This window comes from Oncorhynchus nerka, linkage group LG7, assembly GCF_034236695.1.
Source record: "Oncorhynchus nerka isolate Pitt River linkage group LG7, Oner_Uvic_2.0, whole genome shotgun sequence".
NCBI lineage: Eukaryota > Metazoa > Chordata > Actinopteri > Salmoniformes > Salmonidae > Oncorhynchus > Oncorhynchus nerka.
Genome location: NC_088402.1, coordinates 19,694,404 through 19,715,611, shown reverse-complemented (window position 1 = coordinate 19,715,611; position 21,208 = coordinate 19,694,404). Strand labels below are relative to the sequence as shown.

At 42.1% G+C, this 21,208-nt stretch overlaps 2 protein-coding genes and 1 pseudogene across 2 annotated transcripts in view; 2 read left to right on the top strand and 1 right to left on the bottom strand.

Moving 5' to 3' along the window:
- cap2 (cyclase associated actin cytoskeleton regulatory protein 2) overlaps window positions 1-6,467 on the top strand; it is a 41,853-nt gene extending 35,386 nt beyond the window's left edge. Inside the window, 4 exon segments of the mRNA XM_029662889.2 lie at window positions 2,856-2,979; window positions 3,164-3,246; window positions 3,500-3,640; window positions 3,786-6,467. Coding sequence (XP_029518749.2) covers window positions 2,856-2,979; window positions 3,164-3,246; window positions 3,500-3,640; window positions 3,786-3,869 — 432 coding nt within the window. The 3' untranslated portion in view covers window positions 3,870-6,467.
- LOC135572615 (uncharacterized) lies at window positions 5,792-7,930 on the bottom strand (annotated as a pseudogene).
- A 5,694-nt stretch (window positions 7,931-13,624) lies between these two features.
- On the top strand, window positions 13,625-21,036 carry vps28 (VPS28 subunit of ESCRT-I). Its single transcript, XM_029662886.2, has 10 exons — window positions 13,625-13,727; window positions 14,353-14,418; window positions 15,289-15,317; window positions 15,483-15,520; window positions 15,611-15,700; window positions 15,863-15,968; window positions 16,180-16,281; window positions 18,948-19,001; window positions 19,312-19,403; window positions 19,856-21,036. Exons 2-10 carry the CDS (start codon window positions 14,379-14,381, stop codon window positions 19,974-19,976), a joined length of 672 nt encoding a protein of 223 aa, XP_029518746.1. The 5' UTR covers window positions 13,625-13,727; window positions 14,353-14,378; the 3' UTR covers window positions 19,977-21,036.
- Window positions 21,037-21,208: the final 172 nt, after the last annotated feature.

Below are 21,208 nucleotides of genomic sequence, written 5' to 3'. Positions count from 1 at the left end.
AAAACAAAGGACTTATTAGCCAGCCCTACTCTGTTGTTTATGATTTTGTTGTCATGGAAGACAGATTGGGCTCATTTGATTCGAGTTGAAAAAGAAATGCTGCGCTCATGTAATAGCATGCTTTGAGAACTACTGAAAAGTGCTATTTACATGTGAAAAATTAATGTCATATGCTGCATTTGCGATAGGCCTATTGTTTACCTTTTTATTGGTAACACGTTGATATCTTGATAATATGCAGCTGTTTAAAGGTCAAATCCACAGATTAAACAATAACAAAATGGCAACCTGCCTCTGTTTTGGTAAAAAGATGAGGGATGGGCCTGGAGAAATGTAACCACTCTCAGATGAATAGACAGAGCTATTGATGCAAAGACTGACCATCCATGATATATACATGATTGTTTTAACCATGTTATGAGGCTATACAGGTTGTTACATTTACAATGTTTATAAACATTGGAGTAAAACAAGGTAATAGTTTGGGTTCTCATGGAGTGTGACAGTTGAATTAAACTCATGAGGCATTTATAAGTTATATTCTTCAAGACTCAATGAATATATAAGTCCAAAATTGGATGTAGCAACTACAGATTGCAACTTTTAAGTCTATCAAAAGTGTGCAAGTTTGAGCATGTGTCCATTAGGCCTATGAATTATTAATTTTTTATCAGCATGAATTACATTGAGCAATAAAAGCCCCACTTTTATTCCATAGGCTGGGATCGGCACTATGCAGCTGTTGCAAGAGCACATTTTTCACTGGCTGTCCAATGGTTTCAAAAACAATGATTGATCGGCAGCTTAAACTTCTTGAATTCAACCATTATTGGGTTCGAATACACAGATTTGTGAACAGCCATCCACAACAACCACCAATAGATCAATAAGAGAGCAGCAGTGTGATTCACATCAATGTGCTATGTAGCCTAGATATGAATAATAAGTGATATCAGTATCGCCCGTAGGTTATGTACCACTGCTGTCATCCTTATCTCCAAGCATTTATTCAAGTTGGATCATCTTTTGTTGCCGACAGCAGTCACACAATTGGAAGACCATAGCTTGGACTGTAGCCTACGAATGCCTATTCCTGCTCTTTTCCCACAATCCATCAAACACATTTGGTGTGTCATCATAGTGGTCTCTGACTTGTGGTCAGACTCGCTCAGGTGGAACAAAGTTTAAAAAAATTCAATGCTGATTTGAATGCCTTTGAGAAAACAGAGAAGTGTCAAATATTTTTTTCCGCACACATCCTTTCTGAATTTAAAAGGAATCCCAGAAGAAATCATCTAGTTTTTCAAAAGTATCTGTAATCTGATTACAATATTTTGGTGGGTAACATAACGGATCACAGTTACCGTTTTTTTGTAATCCCTTACATGTAATGGATTATATTACTCCCCAACCCTGTCTACACTGAACAAAAATTTAAACATGCAACAATTTCAAAGATTTGACTGAGTTACAGTTCATATAAGGAAATCCGTCAATTGAAATAAATAAATAGTCCCTAATCTATGGATTTCACATGACTGGGAATACAGATATGCATCTGTTGGTCACATATACCTTTAAAAAAAGGTAGGGATGCGACTCCTTCGCATAGAGTTGATCAGGCTGTTGTTTGTGGTCTGTGGAACATTGTCCCACTCCTTCAATGGCTGTATGAAGTTGCTGGATTTTGGCGGGAACTGGAACACACTGTCGTATAGGCCGATCCTGAGCATCCCAAATATGCTCAGTGGGTGACATGTCTGGTGAGTATGCAGGCATGATGAATGGCAAGACAATGGGCCTCAGGATCTCATTACGATATCTCTATGCATTCAAATTGCCATCGATAAAATGCAATTGTGTTCGTTGTCTGTAGCTTATGCCTGCCCGCATCATAACCCCACCGCCACCATGGGGCACTCTGTTCACAACGTTGACATCAGCATGCCAGTGGCCATCAAAGGCGAGCATTTCCCCACTGAAGTCGGTTATGACGCCGAACTGCAGTCAGGCCAAGATCCTGGAGAGGACGATGAGCACTCAAATGAGCTTCCCTAAGTCAGTTTCTGACTGTTTGTGCAAACCCACTATTTCCTCAGCTGTCTGGGTGGCTGGTCTCACACGATCCCGTAGGTGAAAAAGCCGGATGTGGAGGTCCTAGACTGGCGTGGTTACACGTGGTTTGCGGTTGTGAGGGCGGCTGGACGTACTGCCTAATTCTCTAAAATTATATTGGAGGCGACTTATAGTAGAGAAATGAACATTCAATTATCTGGCAACAGCTCTGGTGAACATTCCTGCAGTCAGCATGCCAATGCACACTCCCTCAAAACTTGACCTCTGTGGCATTGTGTTGTGTGCCAAATTTGCACATTTTAGAGTGGCCTTTTATTGTCCCCAGCACAAGTTGCAACTGTGTAATGATCATGCTGTTTAATCAGCTTCTTGATATGCCACACCTCTCAGGTAGATGGATTATCTTGGCAAAGTAGAAATGCTCACTAACAAGGATGTAAACCAATTTGTGCCCATAATTCTTGAGAAATAAGCTTTATGTGAACATGAAACATTTCTGGGAACTTTTATTTCAGCTCATGAAACATGGTACCAACACTTTACATGTTTTGTTTATATTTTTGTTCAGTATAAATGGAGGACATGGAGGCCCTTAATATTTTTTTTCCTAGTGATTCAGGAAAGTTTAGGTGCCTCACAGATTCAAAGACCGTGACTGTATTCTTTCAGAGGCGATTGTGATGTCTGGTGCTAAACCCAATAAGGTCATCCAAAAGTGAAGGGTCAAACATGAGATGGGTCAGATGGTCACAGGTCTTGTTTGTTGTTTCACCCCACAGGAGTACTTTGACCAGGCTCATGACCTGGTTATCGAGGAGCCAGAGCTGAGACAGGTGGCCTATGTCTTCGGCTGCAGCAACTCTACTTTACAGATAAAGGGAAAGATCAACTCCATCATTGTGGGTGAGTTCAACCATCCATTGTTTTATTTGTTATAGTTCTGTTATTAAGATTTGATTATGTATACGGCAACGTCATTTGCAAAGGCATGGCCATATACTGTACAGTGGACAGCATCAATCCGGTATCTCTCTCTCTCTAAACCCTCACCGATTTCATGTTTTTCTGTGATGTTCACCTCTGACAGATAACTGTAAGAAGCTTGGTCTGGTGTTTGACAACGTTGTTGGCATTGTGGAAGTCATCAACTCTAAAGACATTAAGTTGCAGGTCAGCTCAAATTTCATACATGTTCTAGAAAATAACATATGGCATCTCTTTCCTCTCTGCGTCTGAAGTTCAACTCCAATGTACCCACTGTGAAGCTATAGTAGATGTAAGGTACTGACACTTTTATTTTTATACGTTTATGTTGGGCCATCATTTCTTCTGGTGAGGTTACGTGGTCAGGATAACTTCCAGTCTCGAGACTAGTTATAAGATAGATGAATCTGTGCTGATGCTCTGCCCTACATTTGTCCAGGTGATGGGTAGAGTTCCCACCATGTCTATCAACAAGACAGAGGGCTGCCAAGTCTACCTGAGTAAGGACGCTCTGGACTGTGAGATTATCAGCGCCAAGAGCTCTGAGATGAACATCCTGGTACCGCAGGACGATGACTATGTGAGTGTGTATGAAAGTGTGTTGAGTGTTTGCATTTCAGACTGTGTGTGTGTGTGTGTGTGAGAGAGAGAGATGAGTATAAGTATGAGACTGAGTGAGAGTGTGGCTAAGTGTGGTTTTGTTTTAAACATTGTGTGTTTAACAGAGGGAGTTCCCAGTTCCTGAGCAGTTCAAGACGGTTTGGGACGGATCCAAACTGGTGACAGAACCCACAGAGATCGCTGGCTGATCGCTGATACTTAATCATCCTCATCTCTCTCACACCCCCACTTATTCCTCTTCCTCTCCTCCCTTTTCCCTCTACGTCAAAGATTTCACAAACCCATATAGGCTGGCTATTACAAGTAATAAAAGGACAAACCAGACACTGTAACTGACTAGCTAGTAGTACTGTAGGTTGATTGTAAGCCTGGTTGTATCCATTAAGATGACTTTTTTCTCTGCACTTTGAAATGGTAGATTGTTATGGAACTGTTTGTTCAGCTTATTGGTTGCATAGCACTCTCCTCCACAAAACTACTGTACTATCCACAGAATTATGGTAGGTCTACTATTTAAACACGCAGGCAGTATTTGTCAGGTTTCGTCATGTGTAGAACTAGTTAAACTTGCAAACTAGTTAAAAAGTTGCATTCAAATTTGGAATAAAGAGGAAGTGTAGCCATTATGTTTATCTGTTAAATCTGCTGGTGCAAAATAAGGTCATTCTTAAACTAAGTATCATACTTACATGTGTGTGCCATAGCAATAAAATGATGAGTACATATGGGTACAATATAATGACATATTTTCAAATTAAAAGCAGAAAATGCAACCCTGATAAGACAAACTGTATTAAGATGCATTTTGGAGGTGCATTTTGATTGGAGAGAACACTGAAATGTCAGTCCTCCTTGGCATTGTCATGTTGTTTTGTGCACTGTTGTGATTTTATTTGATTGAGGTAGAAAGTATTGAAAAATGAGGTCAAGCGTTGACTGTTGATTTGTATGAGAAGTAGGATGAAGAGAATGTCCCACAGATGGAATTGAACAGCCAGTTGGAGTATGTTCCACAGGATGTCCTAGCATACACTGTTTTGGTTTGCTGTAATACTCTACTATACTCAACTATTCACATCTAGCTGTTGAGTCAACGGTTGTATCATGTTTATATTGCATGATAGATTTGTAAATGTATTTTTTATACTACACTGAACAAAAACATAAATGCAACATGCAACTATTTCAGTTCATATAAGGAAATCAGTCAATTGAAATAAATTCATTAGGCCCTAACTAACTGACTGGGAATACAGATATGCATCTGTTGGTCACAGATACCTTATTTTTTTAAAGGTAGGGGTGTGGATCAGAACACCAGTCAGTGTCTGGTGTGACCACCTCATGCAGCGCGACACATGTCCTTCGCGTAGAGTTGAACAGGCTGTTGATTATGACTTGTGAAATTGCTGGATATTTGGTGGGAACTGGAACACGCTGCCGTAGATGTCGATCCAGAGCATCCCACACATGTTCAATGGGTGTCATGTCTGGTGAGTATGCAGGCAATGGAAGAACTGGGATATGTTCAGCTTCCGGGAATTGTGTACGGATCCTGGCGATATGGGGCCGTGTATTCTCATGCTGAAACATAAGGTGATGAATGGCATGACAATGGGCCTCAGGATCTCGTCACGGTATCTCTGTGCATTCAAATTGCCATCGATAAAATGCAATAGTGTTCATTGTCCGTAGCTTATGCCTGTCTGTATCATAACCCCACCGCCACCATGGGGCACTCTGTTCACAACATTGACATCAGCAAATCGCTCGCCCACACAACACCATTCACGTGGCCTGCGGTTGCGGGGCCGGTTGGACGTACTGCCAAATTCTCTAAAACAACGTTGGAGGCGATTTATGGTAGAGAAATGAACATGAAATTATCTGGCAACAGCTCTGGTGGACATTCCTGCAGTCAGCATGCCAATGCACACTCCAACGTTTTTTAATTTGACATCTGTGGCATTGTGTTATGTGACAAAACTGCACATTTTAGTGGCCTTTCACTGTCCCCTTGCACAAGGAGCACTTGTGTAATGATCATGCTGTTTAATCAGATTCTTGATATGCCACACCTGTGAGATGGATGGATTATTTTGGCAAAGGAGAAATGCTCACTAACAGGGATGTAAACAAATTTGTGCACATTTGAGAGAAATAAGCTTTTGTGCTTATGGGACGTTTCTGGGAGCTTTTATTTCAGCTCATGAAACATGGGACCAACACTTTACATGTTGCATTTATATTTTTGTTCAGTGTATATTACATTGATAGCAGACTAGATGTCAGTATTACTCAAGCAAATGCAATTGTCATAGTGAAATAGAAGGTAAAAAATGTAAAGGATAACAATAGCGAGAGTTTAATTGCATTTGATATCTAGTTTGTAAGATATAACTTGCTTATCTCTTGTTCATGTGCCTAACCCAAATGTATATGGTTGTAGCATCACCACCAATAGATTGTTCTAATATTACCAGCTCTGTATTTGTAAGCCTTAATATGCGTAGATACAAATCAACATAGAGAGAAATGTTTGTCGTCATGTTCAATGCGCACTGAAGTCTTGTCTATATACCTGTTAGTCGGAATACCCTACTGTAAAACATTTTTTTTCAATTTCTTTAATGCATTTTGTATTGGGGCACAAATGCATTCAGTACCACCATCCTTTTGAGAGGAAATACACCAGTAGTGCTTGTCACATGTTCTAATTCATACCCAGCAGTGAATTTAGTGTATGTAAATGTCTATCGTTTTTCAAAATTAAATCTAAACTTTAATGCTTGTGTGATGTGTTTTGATATTGGTTTGGACTTGATAATCAAAATGTTTTGTGGTACATTTTATTCAGTGCCATAAATATGGAAAAGAGCAATAATGTTGAGAGAATTTAAACTGGAAACATAATAAATGTTCCAGTGGAGACCATGACAGCTCAAACAACAAGTGATTACATTCCAGCCATCAGGAACCTAAACCTACAACACACAAAACAACATCTAAACTGTTCATCATTTCATTCATCTGTTTGCACTAGCATACATTCAAATACATGCATATACATTGTTAGTGTTTGCTAACTGTGTTTCCCTGGGAGCATCTCCCTCTTCCTGCAGGGTTTTATCAGCAGCACATCTACTGTCTCTACCACTAGCTAATACCTTAGTCTGGTCCTTTAGTGGGCTCCTTGATAATAAAGCGCAGTGAGCAATCACCCAGAGGCCCTCCGAGTCCTGAGTGGACAGCATGGCAAGAGTGTCTCCCTCAGTCTCCTTCAACGGTTGTTCTGGAATATGTTTCATGGGCTGTTCTAAAACATGCTTCCATGGTGATGGGCTACTTGGTCCTGTCGATCGATGAGTGTGAACAGGGCTGAGAGGAGATGTCTTGTTTGGGAAAGACATTGATGGTGACAAGACGTTCCCTGTTCTTTCTCCCTCCTGTGACATCAGAGATGGTACATGCCTTCCCTGGGTGGAGGTTCTATCCTGTAGACCCTGCCGAGCCCTGAATCCCACCTCCCTCTGCATGCTCTCCGGGAAAGCAGTGCCTGAATCACTGGCCTGCCCCACTCCAACAGGGAGTTCCTGGTTTTGTCAGAACACACTACAATTCAGAATCTGGATCATTTAGATATTGACAATACTGTGGGCTGCTACAGGCACTTAAAGGGCCCTCCTGACTGCAGCTTCCCAGACAGCCTTCTCTTTTTGTCTGGTTCCATCATCTCCTCAGATTGATGGTCCATGTTTAGATGGGGCATATGCTCTTCTCCTGAAGCTCTGCCTGTCCCACTGACAGCCTGCTCCCTCAGCACTCTTTTGTAGGGTGGTGGGTTGGGCTCCTTTACTCCAATGTTAACATGTCTGGGGGAAGTTGAGGCACATCTGGTGGAAGTGGAAGGTGTGGGGAGCCATACTTGGTTCTGTAGGTGGTATCCCCCTTCCCAGAGTACAAATAAACTTGCCGTGATCCTGTGCAACACCCTGTCGTTCTCTGCAAACATTAAAGCAGTGACTTGCTCCTGCAGGTTCATGCTCTACATCGGTAGTGTACGACCCTACCTCACACAGGAAGCGGCGCAGGTCCTAATCCAGGGACTTGTCATCTCCCGTCTGGACTTTTGCAATCAAACCCCTGCAACTTATCCATAACGCTGCTACCTACCTGGCGTTCAACCTTCCCAAATTCTCCGATGTCACCCTGCATACTCCACTGGCTTCCGGTCGAAGCTCACATCCATTACAAGACCATGGTACTTGCCTACTTATCAGCCAGGGGAACTTCCCCTCCCTACCTTCAGGTTCTGCTCAAACCCTTGGCCCTCCCACCCCTATGGGAGGGCAGCTCCCACCCTGCCTAGTCCCAGCTCTTCTATGTCCTGGCACCCCGATGGTGAAACGAGCTTTCCCCTGAAGCCCATCTTTTGGAAAACATCTGAAACCCTACCTCTTCTCTTCAAAGAGTATGTTAAATAATTCCGCAGCACCTGGATAAGAGCTTCTGCTAAATGTCAAATATAAAAATGAGATGCAGGTGCCTTTTGGTCCACTGTTAGAGAAAGTGACATGGGAAGCATTTTAAAACATTATAGGCATTTTACACTAACAATACATGAATTACTATAATAACAATTGATGACAATCAATTTGCTGAAGTATAGCCTATTAACGAAGCAACACTTCCTCTGCATCTGAGATTACCTTTGTGCTGTGGGGTAAAACATGAGGATATGGAGCTCTGTTTGGTGACAGGCATCTGCATTTTGGTCTGTGTAAAATTAGGCGCCACTGCTAAGCTTTATACTCCAGACCGGACCAGAAGATTCAGTGTTTTTGAGATGGGTCGCAATGACCTTCTCTGGAATGTGAAATGAAGGGTTTTTAAAATAACAATTGGGAACATGGATTCAGTCATTGTCTCCACAAGCTCAGAGCAAGAAAAACAGATAGTCTTTTACAATCATAGACATTGCATCTGTCCCATTATGGTGTCAGAGAGCACAGCCAACGTCATTGAGGCCATCTCCATGTTGAAGTAGTCAATTGTCTTCTTTAATTTATTTTGGTACTGTCCATATGTAGATCGTTTTTGGTCACAAGTCCAGGAATGGCTGAAGAATTGCAACATTTACCTAGAACTAACGCTGCAGACAGCAATACTGGGTGATTTGAAAAGTCATAGTCAATCAATCAATAATATAATAATTATTTTAGGAAAAAAATCATCTTTAATTTACAATATGTAGAAGCTATGAGAATAGAAAGGTTCAGTACCTTTGTGAAGCATCACAGCACAGTTGAAAGATATATGGCAAATAGAAATCCAAAATGGATGGTGTTAAGAGATGGAAAGGGTTGAATGGAGCTGAAGAGTGGGACTGGATGGTGTTAAGAGATAGATGGAAAGGGTTGAATGGAGCTGAAGGGTGGGACTGGATGGTGTTAAGAGATAGATGGAAAGGGTTGAATGGAGCTGAAGGGTGGGACTGGATGGTGTTAAGAGATAGATGGAAGGGAGCTGAAGGGTGGGAGCTGAAGGGTGGGACTGGATGGTGTTAAGAGATAGATGGAAAGGGTTGAATGGAGCTGAAGGGTGGGACTGGATGGTGTTAAGAGATCGATGGGAGAGGTTGAATGGAGCTGAAGGGTGGAACTAATAACAACAAGATAACACATGTAAAACATACGGGGTCTGTCAAATGTATATAGGTTCAGAAATGTTGTGAAATAGCACAGTTACAAATAGAAATCAAACTGGATGGACATCAGAAATAGAGGAAGGACTAAAAACAAACAAAATAGAACTTAGATTGTGTCTGTAAAATGTGTATACGTATAAACTGAAGGTAGAAGCCTAAGTGTTATTGTTTATTAGTTTACTCCAATTGGAGGAGGGGTGGTAGGGTGTGCGGGGAATAATAAAGGTATATTTTAAAAAAAGTGTTTATATGTATGTATATATATGTGTATATGTATGAATGTTTATGCATGTGTATATATATATATATGTGTGTAAATATATATATTTTTTATTTATTTTTTATTTCACCTTTATTTAACCAGGTAGGCTAGTTGAGAACAAGTTCTCATTTGCAACTGCGACCTGGCCAAGATAAAGCATAGCAGTGTGAACAGACAACACAGAGTTACACATGGAATAAACAATTAACAAGTCAATAACACAGTAGAAAAAAAAATGGGCAGTCTATATACAATGTGTGCAAAAGGCATGAGGAGGTAGGCGAATAATACAATTTTGCAGATTAACACTGGGGTGATAAATGATCAGATGGTCATGTACAGGTAGAGATATTGGTGTGCAAAAGAGCAGAAAAGTAAATAAATACATTTTAAAAAACAGTATAAAAACAGTATGGGAATGAGGTAGGTGAAAATGGGTGGGCTATTTACCAATAGACTATGTACAGCTGCAGCGATCGGTTAGCTGCTCGGATAGCTGATGTTTGAAGTCGGTGAGGGAGATAAAAGTCTCCAACTTCAGCGATTTTTGCAGTTCGTTCCAGTCACAGGCAGCAGAGTACTGGAACGAAAGGCGGCCAAATGAGGTGTTGGCTTTAGGGATGATCAGTGAGATACACCTGCTGGAGCGTGTGCTACGGATGGGTGTTGCCATCGTGACCAGTGAACTGAGATAAGGCGGGCTTTACCTAGCATGGACTTGTAGATGACCTGGAGCCAGTGGGTCTGGCGACGAATATGTAGCGAGGCCAGCCGACTAGAGCATACAAGTCGCAGTGGTGGGTGGTATAAGGTGCTTTGGTGACAAAACGGATGGCACTATGATAGACTGCATCCAGTTTGCTGAGTAGAGTGTTGGAAGCCATTTTGTAGATGACATCGCCGAAATCGAGGATCGGTAGGATAGTCAGTTTTACTAGGGTAAGCTTGGCGGCGTGAGTGAAGGAGGCTTTGTTGCGGAATAGAAAGCCGACTCTTGATTTGATTTTCGATTGGAGATGTTTGATGTGAGTCTGGAAGGAGAGTTTGCAGTCTAGCCAGACACCTAGGTACTTATAGATGTCCACATATTCAAGGTCGGAACCATCCAGGGTGGTGATGCTAGTCGGGCATGCGGGTGCAGGCAGCGATCGGTTGAAAAGCATGCATTTGGTTTTACTCGCGTTTAAGAGCATTGGAGGCCACGGAAGGAGTGCTGTATGGCATTGAAGCTCGTTTGGAGGTTAGATAGCACAGTGTCCAATGACGGGCAAAAGTATATAGAATGGTGTCGTCTGCGTAGAGGTGGATCAGGGAATCGCCCGCAGCAAGAGCAACATCATTGATATATACAGAGAAAAGAGTCGGCCCGAGAATTGAACCCTGTGGCACCCCCATAGAGACTGCCAGAGGACCGGACAGCATGCCCTCCGATTTGACACACTGAACTCTGTCTGCAAAGTAATTGGTGAACCAGGCAAGGCAGTCATCCGAGAAACCGAGGCTATTGAGTCTGCCGATAAGAATATGGTGATTGACAGAGTCGAAAGCCTTGGCGAGGTCGATGAAGACGGCTGCACAGTACTGTCTTTTATCGATGGCGGTAATGATATCGTTTAGTACCTTGAGCGTGGCTGAGGTGCACCCGTGACCGGCTCGGAAACCAGATTGCACAGCGGAGAAGGTACGGTGGGATTCGAGATGGTCAGTGACCTGTTTGTTGACTTGGCTTTCGAAGACCTTAGATAGGCAGGGCAGGATGGATATAGGTCTATAGCAGTTTGGGTCCAGGGTGTCTCCCCCTTTGAAGAGGGGATGACTGCGGCAGCTTTCCAATCCTTGGGGATCTCAGACGATATGAAAGAGAGGTTGAACAGGCTGGTAATAGGGGTTGCGACAATGGCGGCAGATAGTTTCAGAAATAGAGGTCCAGATTGTCAAGCCCAGCTGATTTGTACGGGTCTAGGTTTTGCAGCTCTTTCAGAACATCTGCTATCTGGATTTGGGTAAAGGAGAACCTGGAGAGGCTTGGGCGAGGAGCTGCGGGGGGCGGAGCTGTTGGCCGAGGTTGGAGTAGCCAGGCGGAAGGCATGGCCAGCCGTTGAGAAGTGCTTATTGAAGCTTTCGATAATCGTGGATTTATCGGTGGAGACCGTGTTACCTAGCCTCAGTGCAGTGGGCAGCTGGGAGGAGGTGCTCTTGTTCTCCATGGACTTCACAGTGTCCCAGAACTTTTTGGAGTTGGAGCTACAGGATGCAAACTTCTGCCTGAAGAAGCTGGCCTTAGCTTTCCTGACTGACTGCGTGTATTGGTTCCTGACTTCCCTGAACAGTTGCATATCACGGGGGCTATTCGATGCTATTGCAGTCCGCCACAGGATGTTTTTGTGCTGGTCGAGGGCAGTCAGGTCTGGAGTGAACCAAGGGCTGTATCTGTTCTTGGTTCTGCATTTTTTGAACGGAGCATGCTTATCTAAAAATGGTGAGGAAGTTACTTTTAAAGAATGACCAGGCATCCTCAACTGACGGGATGAGGTCAATGTCCTTCCAGGATATATGTATATATATGTGTGTGTGTATATATATATATATATATATATTTACATGTATATATATGTGTGTCTATATATATATGTATATATACACACATACATATGTATATATACATATATGTGTGTATATATATATATATATATATATATATATATATGTGTGTGTGTGTATATTTACCCCAAAAATATATGGGGGATTGGAAATGATGCAGACAATTACATTGATGGAAGCAACAATCTATCTGCAATATTAAAGCTGATCCACCACTTAAAAAAAAAAAAGTATTCTTCTACTATCAGTTGGTAAACAAACTGAAAGGGTTAATACTGCCACCTGGAAGTGTGTTGTTTGAACAGGTATAAAGTCAAGGTTGGCGATTTTACTGCCACCTGCAGTTATGGAATGTTTGCTTACACTTATAATTCATTGGCTGATCCTTCCTGGTGATCTGGACGGAATTATGTGATCCTTCCTTAACCCATTGGAAATCCCACCCAGTTGACTACTTCAAAATTATGAAAGTCCTCAATGGAGCTACCCATGCTAAAACAGGCTTTTGGGCAATAGAGTCCTCTATCTTTTTAATTACGATAAAGAATCATAGTAATGGAGTATCTTGTTTTCATGACAACATTCACTTTGAGCATTTTGACTGGGTCATGGCTAGAAGGGATCCAGCTTTTGTCAAATTAAGGTCAGATTTGTAGCAGGTTTGGAGAAATAACATAGCAGGTTAGGATAATTAGTTAAGGTTAGGCAAATGATTAGGGTGACCTAAAGTGCCCCAAAAATATGGACGCTATTTTGACAAAAGCTGGACCCCTTCTTAGACATGACCCTTTGACTGGCTCAGAACCAATGGGACAGAAGTTTTCAAGGTACAGTACCTTTTTTTGCCTTTCCTTTGATGTCTACAGTGTCCAGCCAAACCCCACACTCCTGTGTTGAAGTCTGAGATTATGCTTTGGAGGTTTACGTGGTAAGAAAGGACAGGCTTGCATACACGAATGAATATTACGTTTGGAAGCCAGCCTTCTTCGATTTGCATTGAAATCCGTTTGCTTTGGATGACAAAATAAAGACTAATGAAACAGGAACTTCACCCACGACATTTGTCAAAACATATACCAGCTTTAGTTAGTGTATCAGAGCGACGGTAGAGGTACAAGGGGAGAGTTTTTTTCCACATTTTTTTCTAATTTTTTTTTTTTTTTAAACCTAGCAAAGCCCAATACTTTTTTGTCTCGCGCGCCAGATAGTTCTTATAAAACTCCACTCACTCACTTTATGACAATATCAGTAGAAAATGTCATTTAAAAAAGCTACATTTCGTCAATTGGTGATAAGTGTCTAAATTGTCTTGTTTGCTTTTTAATACCTATTTTAAATTATATGACTTTAATTAAGTGAGGCACAGAAGGGCACCTTATATTTTGACGACTGTGGGTCCTTTGGTTCGGCGAGGGGTGTGTTTACACCATAGACCGTGAACGGTTTACACTGATGTCACTTCAGTTTGCCAAGAGGGTGAGTGGAATATTCCTAGCAAATGTTGATTTATTATTCAGATATTGGTCGGATAACATGTGTATACGATTTGAAAGGCCGTACCAGCGATACCGTGAATTGTCCTCACTTATCCATCCAATATAATGTGTATTTAAGTGTTTGTTTAGGCTAAATAAATCACAAAGGAAACGCTAACTAGCTAACGTTAGCTATTTAGCTAGCTTATTTTTCATAAATGATCTCATCACTTTTGAATGTTGTTGTTGATATCTATTTATCTTGTCATGGCCCTTGCCAAGATCTGTAATGAGATGAATTCACCACTAATTTAGCAACATGTAGTTAGCTAGCTAAGCTACATTACGTGTTTACAATCCAAGAGAGGTCTTCTTCCTGCTTTTCTTCTCTCTTGCTATAGTGACAGCAGCTAGCTAGCTAACATGACAGATCTGTAACGTTACAGCCACAGTTTAGTCAATCAATTTACTTTGATATGTATTTTTATTGGCGGTTGTTCACTTACTGATGCCATCCTCCAACTCTTAGTTATTGGTTTGTCTGACCTTCCTAGCTGTCAACACTGTTTATACTGTAACTGAAGAATTTGAAATATATTTGTGTTAACATGTATTACTTTTAATAGATCAAGTTGTGAGAGCAGCATTCACCATGTTTCACGGAATACCTGTCACGGGAGGTATGGGAGGAGGTAAGTTGGTCCTTTGTAGCTCAGTTGGTAGAGCATGGCGCTTGCAATGGCAGAGAATTGGGTTCGATTCCTGGGACCACCCATACGTAAAATGTATGCACGCATGACTTAGTCACTTCTATCCAAAGCGACTGTCTGTGAAATGGCATGTGTTATTATATATTGAAGGCCTAGTGCAGTCAGAAACACAATTTTCTGGTATTTTATATATCCACACTGAGGTTGGAGTAATACTGTGAAAATGATGATAATACCCTTTTAGGGTAAGAGCTGTTTGAAAATACCTGAAATTTCTGCTTATTTTGGTGGGATCGAGTTTTGGCCAGTAAATTAGTTAATAGACTAATAAGAAATAGTTCCCAAACTCTGCCAATTACAACAAATAATGTCTGTTTTTGCCTCTGCACTCAGACCACACCCAGACAGTCCAAGCACAATTATTGCATGAGAAATTGCTCTTTGTTAAGAAGCAATTTTTCTGTGCATTTTAATTGAAAGCAATCACGATAAGGTACTTAATTGTTACCCATAAATTATTTGATATTGAGATAAAAACTGCTGCATTGGAACTTTCAAGTTTGCCTTGAAATAGTCACAGATGGGGTGGCAGATAGCCTAGTGGTTAGAGCGTTGGGCCAGTCACCGAAAGGTTGCTAGATTGAATCCCCGAGCTGACAAGGTTTAAATCTGTCGTTCTGCCCTTGAACAAGGCAGTCACTGTTCCTAGGCTGTCATTGTAAATAAAAATTTGTTCTGAAGTTAAATAAAGGTTAAAATAAAATATGCACTTTATAGACATGATCATCAGAAATGTGCTTGTCTTATAAAGCATCTGTAACTGTTATACTTTTATATTTCTCTTCATTATAGCTCCTGCCAATAAACCTGAATTGTATGAGGTAAGTGGTGTGGAGTTTTGTAGGGTTTGCATAATTGCTTCTTGTGGTATATTTGGTGGAGCTCTTTTAGATATTTAATTTGGCTGTGAGTTTCCTGCTGTTACCTGCTTTTTGTACCTGTATTTTATCAGAAAGAAAAAATAAGACAGTTTTCTGTTTTTTTAGGAAGTAAAATTGTACAAGAATGCAAGAGAACGAGAGAAGTAAGTGAACATTGACTGTAATAATATAATCTATTCACAATCCATGTAGGTTAAATGTTAACATTGAGCATTGTACTTGTATTAATCAAGGTTTGACAACATGGCAGAGCTGTTTGCTGTGGTGAAGACACTTCAGGCCCTGGAGAAAGCTTACATCAAAGACTGTGTGACCCCTAATGAGTGAGTTTACACTTCACTGGTTGTGTACGCATGTGTCATGGACTGTAAATAAAGGTGTATGTGTGTGTGTGTTAAAAAATATTTTCTGTATATGTATGAGGTTGTTTCAACATTAGAGTTTGAAAATATGTTATGAGATTGATTACTGTGTGTTTCTGTCAGGTACACGGCTGCTTGCTCCAGGCTGCTGGTGCAATACAAGGCTGCTTTCAAACAGGTCCAGGGATCTGACGTGGGGTCTATCGATGACTTCTGCAGGAAGTACAGAGTGAGTTTATATCAGTCACACTGCTTTGAGTAGAGTGCCGGTCTTGCAGATAGAAGATGTAATCCACTCAATATAACGCATTGTGGCTGATCCCAGATGTATAAGTGCTTTAGGCAACTCTGCGGGCTGCTGAACAATAGAACAATATCTGAATATGAGTAAATTGGGTTATGCCATATGTTGTTCTCCTCTCCCTTCTCTTTTATGTTAGCTTGACTGTCCGCTAGCTATGGAGAGAATCAAGGAGGATCGACCAATCACCATCAAGGATGACAAGGGCAACCTGAATCGCTGCATTGCAGATATCGTATCGGTAGGTCTCTTCACCATGCCCATGACATTAAACACTGACTGAGTGATTTCAATCCCAGTGTTCACTTTGGGCTTTTGGCCTTTGGCCAACATTGAAGCCTTTTACAGCCCCATATAGATTGAATAATAATGTACATTCTGTTTCAGCATTAAGTCATTTTCTTAATTTGAATCATTCTCTGGCTCGTCCCAGAACACTGTGTTGGTGCGCCCTTAAGGGATATGTTCCGCATTGCGTCAAACAACATTGATGAATACTGATGAGCGAGTTTAATAGCAAGTGCATCGGCGATGTCGTACCCAAACCAGAAACCGTGGATTGATGGCAGCAGTCGCGCGAAACTGAAAGCGCAAACCACTGCTTTTAACCAGGGCAAGGTGACCGGAAACATGACCGAATACAAACAGTGTAGCTATTCCCTCCGCAAGGCAATCAAACAAGCTCAGCGTCAGTATAGAGACAAAGTAGAGTTGCAATTCAACGGCTCAGACACAAGAGGTATGTGGCAGGGTCTACAGTCAATCACGGATTACAAAAAGAAAACCAGCCCCGTCGCAAACCAGGATGTCTTACTCCCAGACAGACTAAACAACTTCATTGCTCGCTTTGAGGACAATACAGTGCCACTAACATGGCCCGCTACCAAAACCTGCGGACTCTCCTTCACTGCAGCCGACGTGAGTAAAACAGTTAAACGTGTTAACCCTCGCAAGGCTGCAGGCCCAGACGGCATCCCCAGCCGGGTCCTCAGAGCATGCGCAGACCAGCTGGCTGGTGTGTTTACGGACATATTCAATCAATCCTTATCCGTCTGCTGTTCCCACATGCTTCAAGAGGGCCACCATTGTTCCTGTTCCCAAGAAAGCTAAGGTAACTGAGCTAAACAACTACCGCCCCGTAGCACTCACTTCCGTCATTATGAAGTTCTTTGAGAGACTAGTCAAGGACCATATCACCTCCACCCTACCTGACACCCTAGACCCAATCCAATTTGCTTACCACCCCAATAGGTCCACAGACGACGCAACCACACTGCACTAACCCATCTGGACAAGAGGAATACCTACGTGAGAATGCTGTTCATTGACTACAGCTCAGCATTCAACACCATTTACCCTCCAAACTCGTCATCAAGCTCGAGACCCTGGGACTCGACCCCGCCCTGTGCAACTGGGTACTGGACTTCCTGACGGGCCGCCCCCAGGTGGTGAGGGTAGGTAACAACATCTCCACCCCGCTGATCCTCAACACTGTGGGCCCCACAAGGGTGTGTTCTGAGCCCTCTCCTGTACTCCCTGTTCACCCACGACTGTGTGGCCATGCACGACTCCAACTCAATCATCAAGTTTGCAGACCACACTACTGTGGTAGGCTTGATTACCAACAACGATGAGACGGCCTACAGGGAGGAGGTGAAGGCCCTCGGAGTGTGGTGTCAGGAAAATAACCTCCCACTCACACTCAACATCAACTAAACAAAGATGATCGTGGACTTCAGGAAACAGCAGAGGGAGCACCCCCCTATCCACATCGACGGGACAGTAGTGGAGAGGGTAGTAAGTTTTATGTTCCTCGGGGTACACATCACGGACAAACTGAATTGGTCAACCCACACAGACAGCGTGGTGAAGTGCAGCAGCGCCTCTTCAACCTCAGGAGGCTGAAGAAATTTGGCTTGTCACCAAAAGCACTCACAAACTTTTACAGATGCACAATGGAGAGCATCCTGTCGGGCTATATCACAGCCTGGTACGGCAACTGCTCAGCCCACAACCGTAAGGCTCTCCAGAGGGTAGTGAGGTCTGCACAACGCATCACCGGGGGCAAACTACCTGCCCTCCAGGACACCTACACCACCCGATGTCACAGGAAGGCCATAAAGATCAAGGACAACAACCACCCGAGCCACTGCCTGTACACCCCGCTATCATTCAGAAGGCGAGGTCAGTACAGGTGCATCAAAGCATGGACCGAGAGACTGAAAAACAGCTTCTATCTCAAGGCCATCAGACTGTTAAACAGCCACCACTAACATTGAGTGGCTGCTGCCAACATACTGACTCAACTCTAGCCACTTTAATATTGGAAAAATTGATGCAAAAAATGTATAACTAGCCACTTTAAACAATGCCACTTTTATATGTTTACATACCCTACATTACTCATCTCATATGTATATACTGTACTCGATACCATCTACTGCATCTTGCCTATGCCGTTCTGTACCATCACTCATTCATATATCTTTATGTACATATTATTCATCCCTTTACACTTGTGTGTGTATAAAGTAGTAGTTGTGGAATTGTTAGGTTAGATTACTCGTTGGTTATTACTGCATTGTCGGAACTAGAAGCACAAGCATTTCGCTACACTCCCATTAACATCTGCTAACCACATGTATGTGACAAATTACATTTTATTTGATTCAAGTGCCACAGCAAATTGAATCCCACATCAATCCTGCCAATATCCGAAAGGGCCGCTGAACAGAGAGGAACTACTTGATATACTGGCATCATAGGACATATAACGCTCACTCGTTGATAGGCTTGGACTGATTGGACCACACATTGTAAAGAGTATGCTTGTGCTGCAGTAAATTTCAGATGGTGAAATAGTCAGTCAAACATTTTTGCTCTCTGTTTCTCCTCTCTTATCCCCAGCTCTTTATCACTGTGATGGACAAGCTACGTCTGGAGATCCGGGCCATGGATGAGGTAAATAGATCGGACTGAGATAAATGACAATGAACATTAACATATTACCTATAATTAGGTCTGGGAAAACCTCGGGGTCCCTATTTATAGGCTACATAGCCCAATTTGAATATTTTGCACGTTTATTGGCAAAAAATATGATTGGTCAAAATACCATTTATTGGCAAAAGATCTGATCTGATTGATCAAAAGTTCAGAATTGGGCTGCCTGTGTAAACGCAGCCATATAACTTGTCAGGTAAAGTGGTTAGGAACTACACCAGGCCCTATGTTTGATTGACTGACTGATTAATTTGTTTGAATTGTTCAGATCCAACCAGACCTGAGAGAGCTGATGGAGACCATGAACAGAATGAGCAACATGCCCCCAGACAATGAGGCCAAGGACAAAGTCAGCCTCTGGTAAAGATGTACCTCATTTAAACACATTGAGGGGCTGGTTTCCCCGACACAGGTTAAGCCTAGTCTTAGACTAAGTAGCACATTCAATGGAGAATCCTCATTGACCATGCTCTTTAAACTAGGCTTAATCTGTGTTCGGGAAACCGGCTCTTGTTGTCTAAGAATGACGAAGTAGGCTTAACACTAACACCGAGTGGCGCAGCGGTCTAAGGCACTGCATCTCAGTGCTAGAGGTGTCACTACAGACTCTGGTTCGATTCCAGGCTGCATCACAACCGGCCGTGATTGGGAGTCCCATATGGCGGTGCACAATTGTGCACAATTAGCCCGTCCAGATTAGGGTTTGGCCGGGGTAGGCCGTCATTGTAAATAACAATTTGTTCTTAACTGACTTGCCTAGTTAAATATTATAGTAATTCAGAAGCTAAAGAGTTGCTTGTTCTCCTCTGTAGGTTGACCACTCTCAGCAGCATGTCAGCCTCTGATGAGCTGGACGACTCCCAGGTTCGCCAGATGCTGTTTGACCTGGAGTCAGCCTACAATGCCTTCAACCGCTTCTTACACTCCTCCTAATCTACCCACATCATCCAGGACTGTTGTCACCTTTCTTATATCATTGTACAATCCCTTCCTCCTCTTCTACACGTCTCCGAAGTCATCACCCCTGTTTGTGCTTTGTATTATTCCATTGAATAGTATATTTTTTTCCTCCCATCTTTGGTACAGTATCTATCTATCTGTCTGTCTTCTCCTTTGAACTCTAACCTAGACTCTTGGCAGCATCCAGTGCGGTGGTCTTGCCTAGTGGGATGGTCTTCCTGTTCAGTTGGATGCCTTGTTGAGTTGTAGTTCTCCAGCCTGAGTGACGGTGTACTGTGTTAAGGCTGCTTGTATCAGCCTGCATTCTTGAATCTACGTAGAACCATGTTTACTACTGGTTTGAAATATCAACACAAGGCCCAGTGAGTCTGATCCCTTTATAAGTCACTTTAGCTGAAGACGAGACGTAAAACATGTAAAAAATTAAGTGACCGGACGTGATTTAAGACGTTTGATTGGCTTGATAAGGGATGGGAAATCTCTTGACAAGTGGTGGAAATAACATTTAGAAAAGAACAAACTGCAATTTTTGGGTGAAATCCAGTATATTGCTGTTCCCCATCTGCACTCCGAGACAGTCCAATAACTTGTGTAGAGGTTATTACTTTAACTCCAGTTGTAACGGATGGTTAGGTTAACTTGGTTCACATAGTTATGAGTTGTATGTAATGCACCCTTATTGATGATTATGTTGAAACACTCTGGTTAAGGAAATGTGGCTGTTGTCAATGGCTTTGTTTTTCTCATTTGATTTGAGTAAAATATTATAGTAGTACTACTACTTCAGTTAATATGCATAATTAAGCTTTTCTTTAGATGTGAGGGTTTGGCCACATCAGGTGGGCAATGGAGACAGGTGGATTCATAGAATTCCCTCTTCATTTTGGGATGCTGATTAAATGTGTTTCACCCCTCAATTATAATTAGGGAGAGCATATTTATTAAGATTTATCATTGTAAATAATGCAACTTTGAATTTAAAAAAGCATGTAACATCTTTTTTTAGAAATAAAAATAAAAAATCTACCTCCAACTTTGGTGTCCGCCTTTAATCATGTTTTAACATTTGTGTGAATTCTATGGTTATTCATTGCACCTTTTGCTTTGTATCTTGGACATATTGATAAGACATTCGGTTCAGAAAATAAAGAATACGGCTCCTTTAAAAAGCGGTCGGGAAAGGGTTCAGCCGCAAAGATGCGTCT

Coding starts and splice junctions, on each gene's coding strand:
- vps28 (XM_029662886.2), top strand. CDS start 14,379: ATGTTTCACGGAATACCTGTCACGGGAGGTATGGGAGGAG. Junction 15,521..15,610: donor AATGCAAGAGAACGAGAGAA/GTAAGTGAACAT, acceptor GTATTAATCAAG/GTTTGACAACATGGCAGAGC. Junction 15,969..16,179: donor ACTTCTGCAGGAAGTACAGA/GTGAGTTTATAT, acceptor CTTTTATGTTAG/CTTGACTGTCCGCTAGCTAT.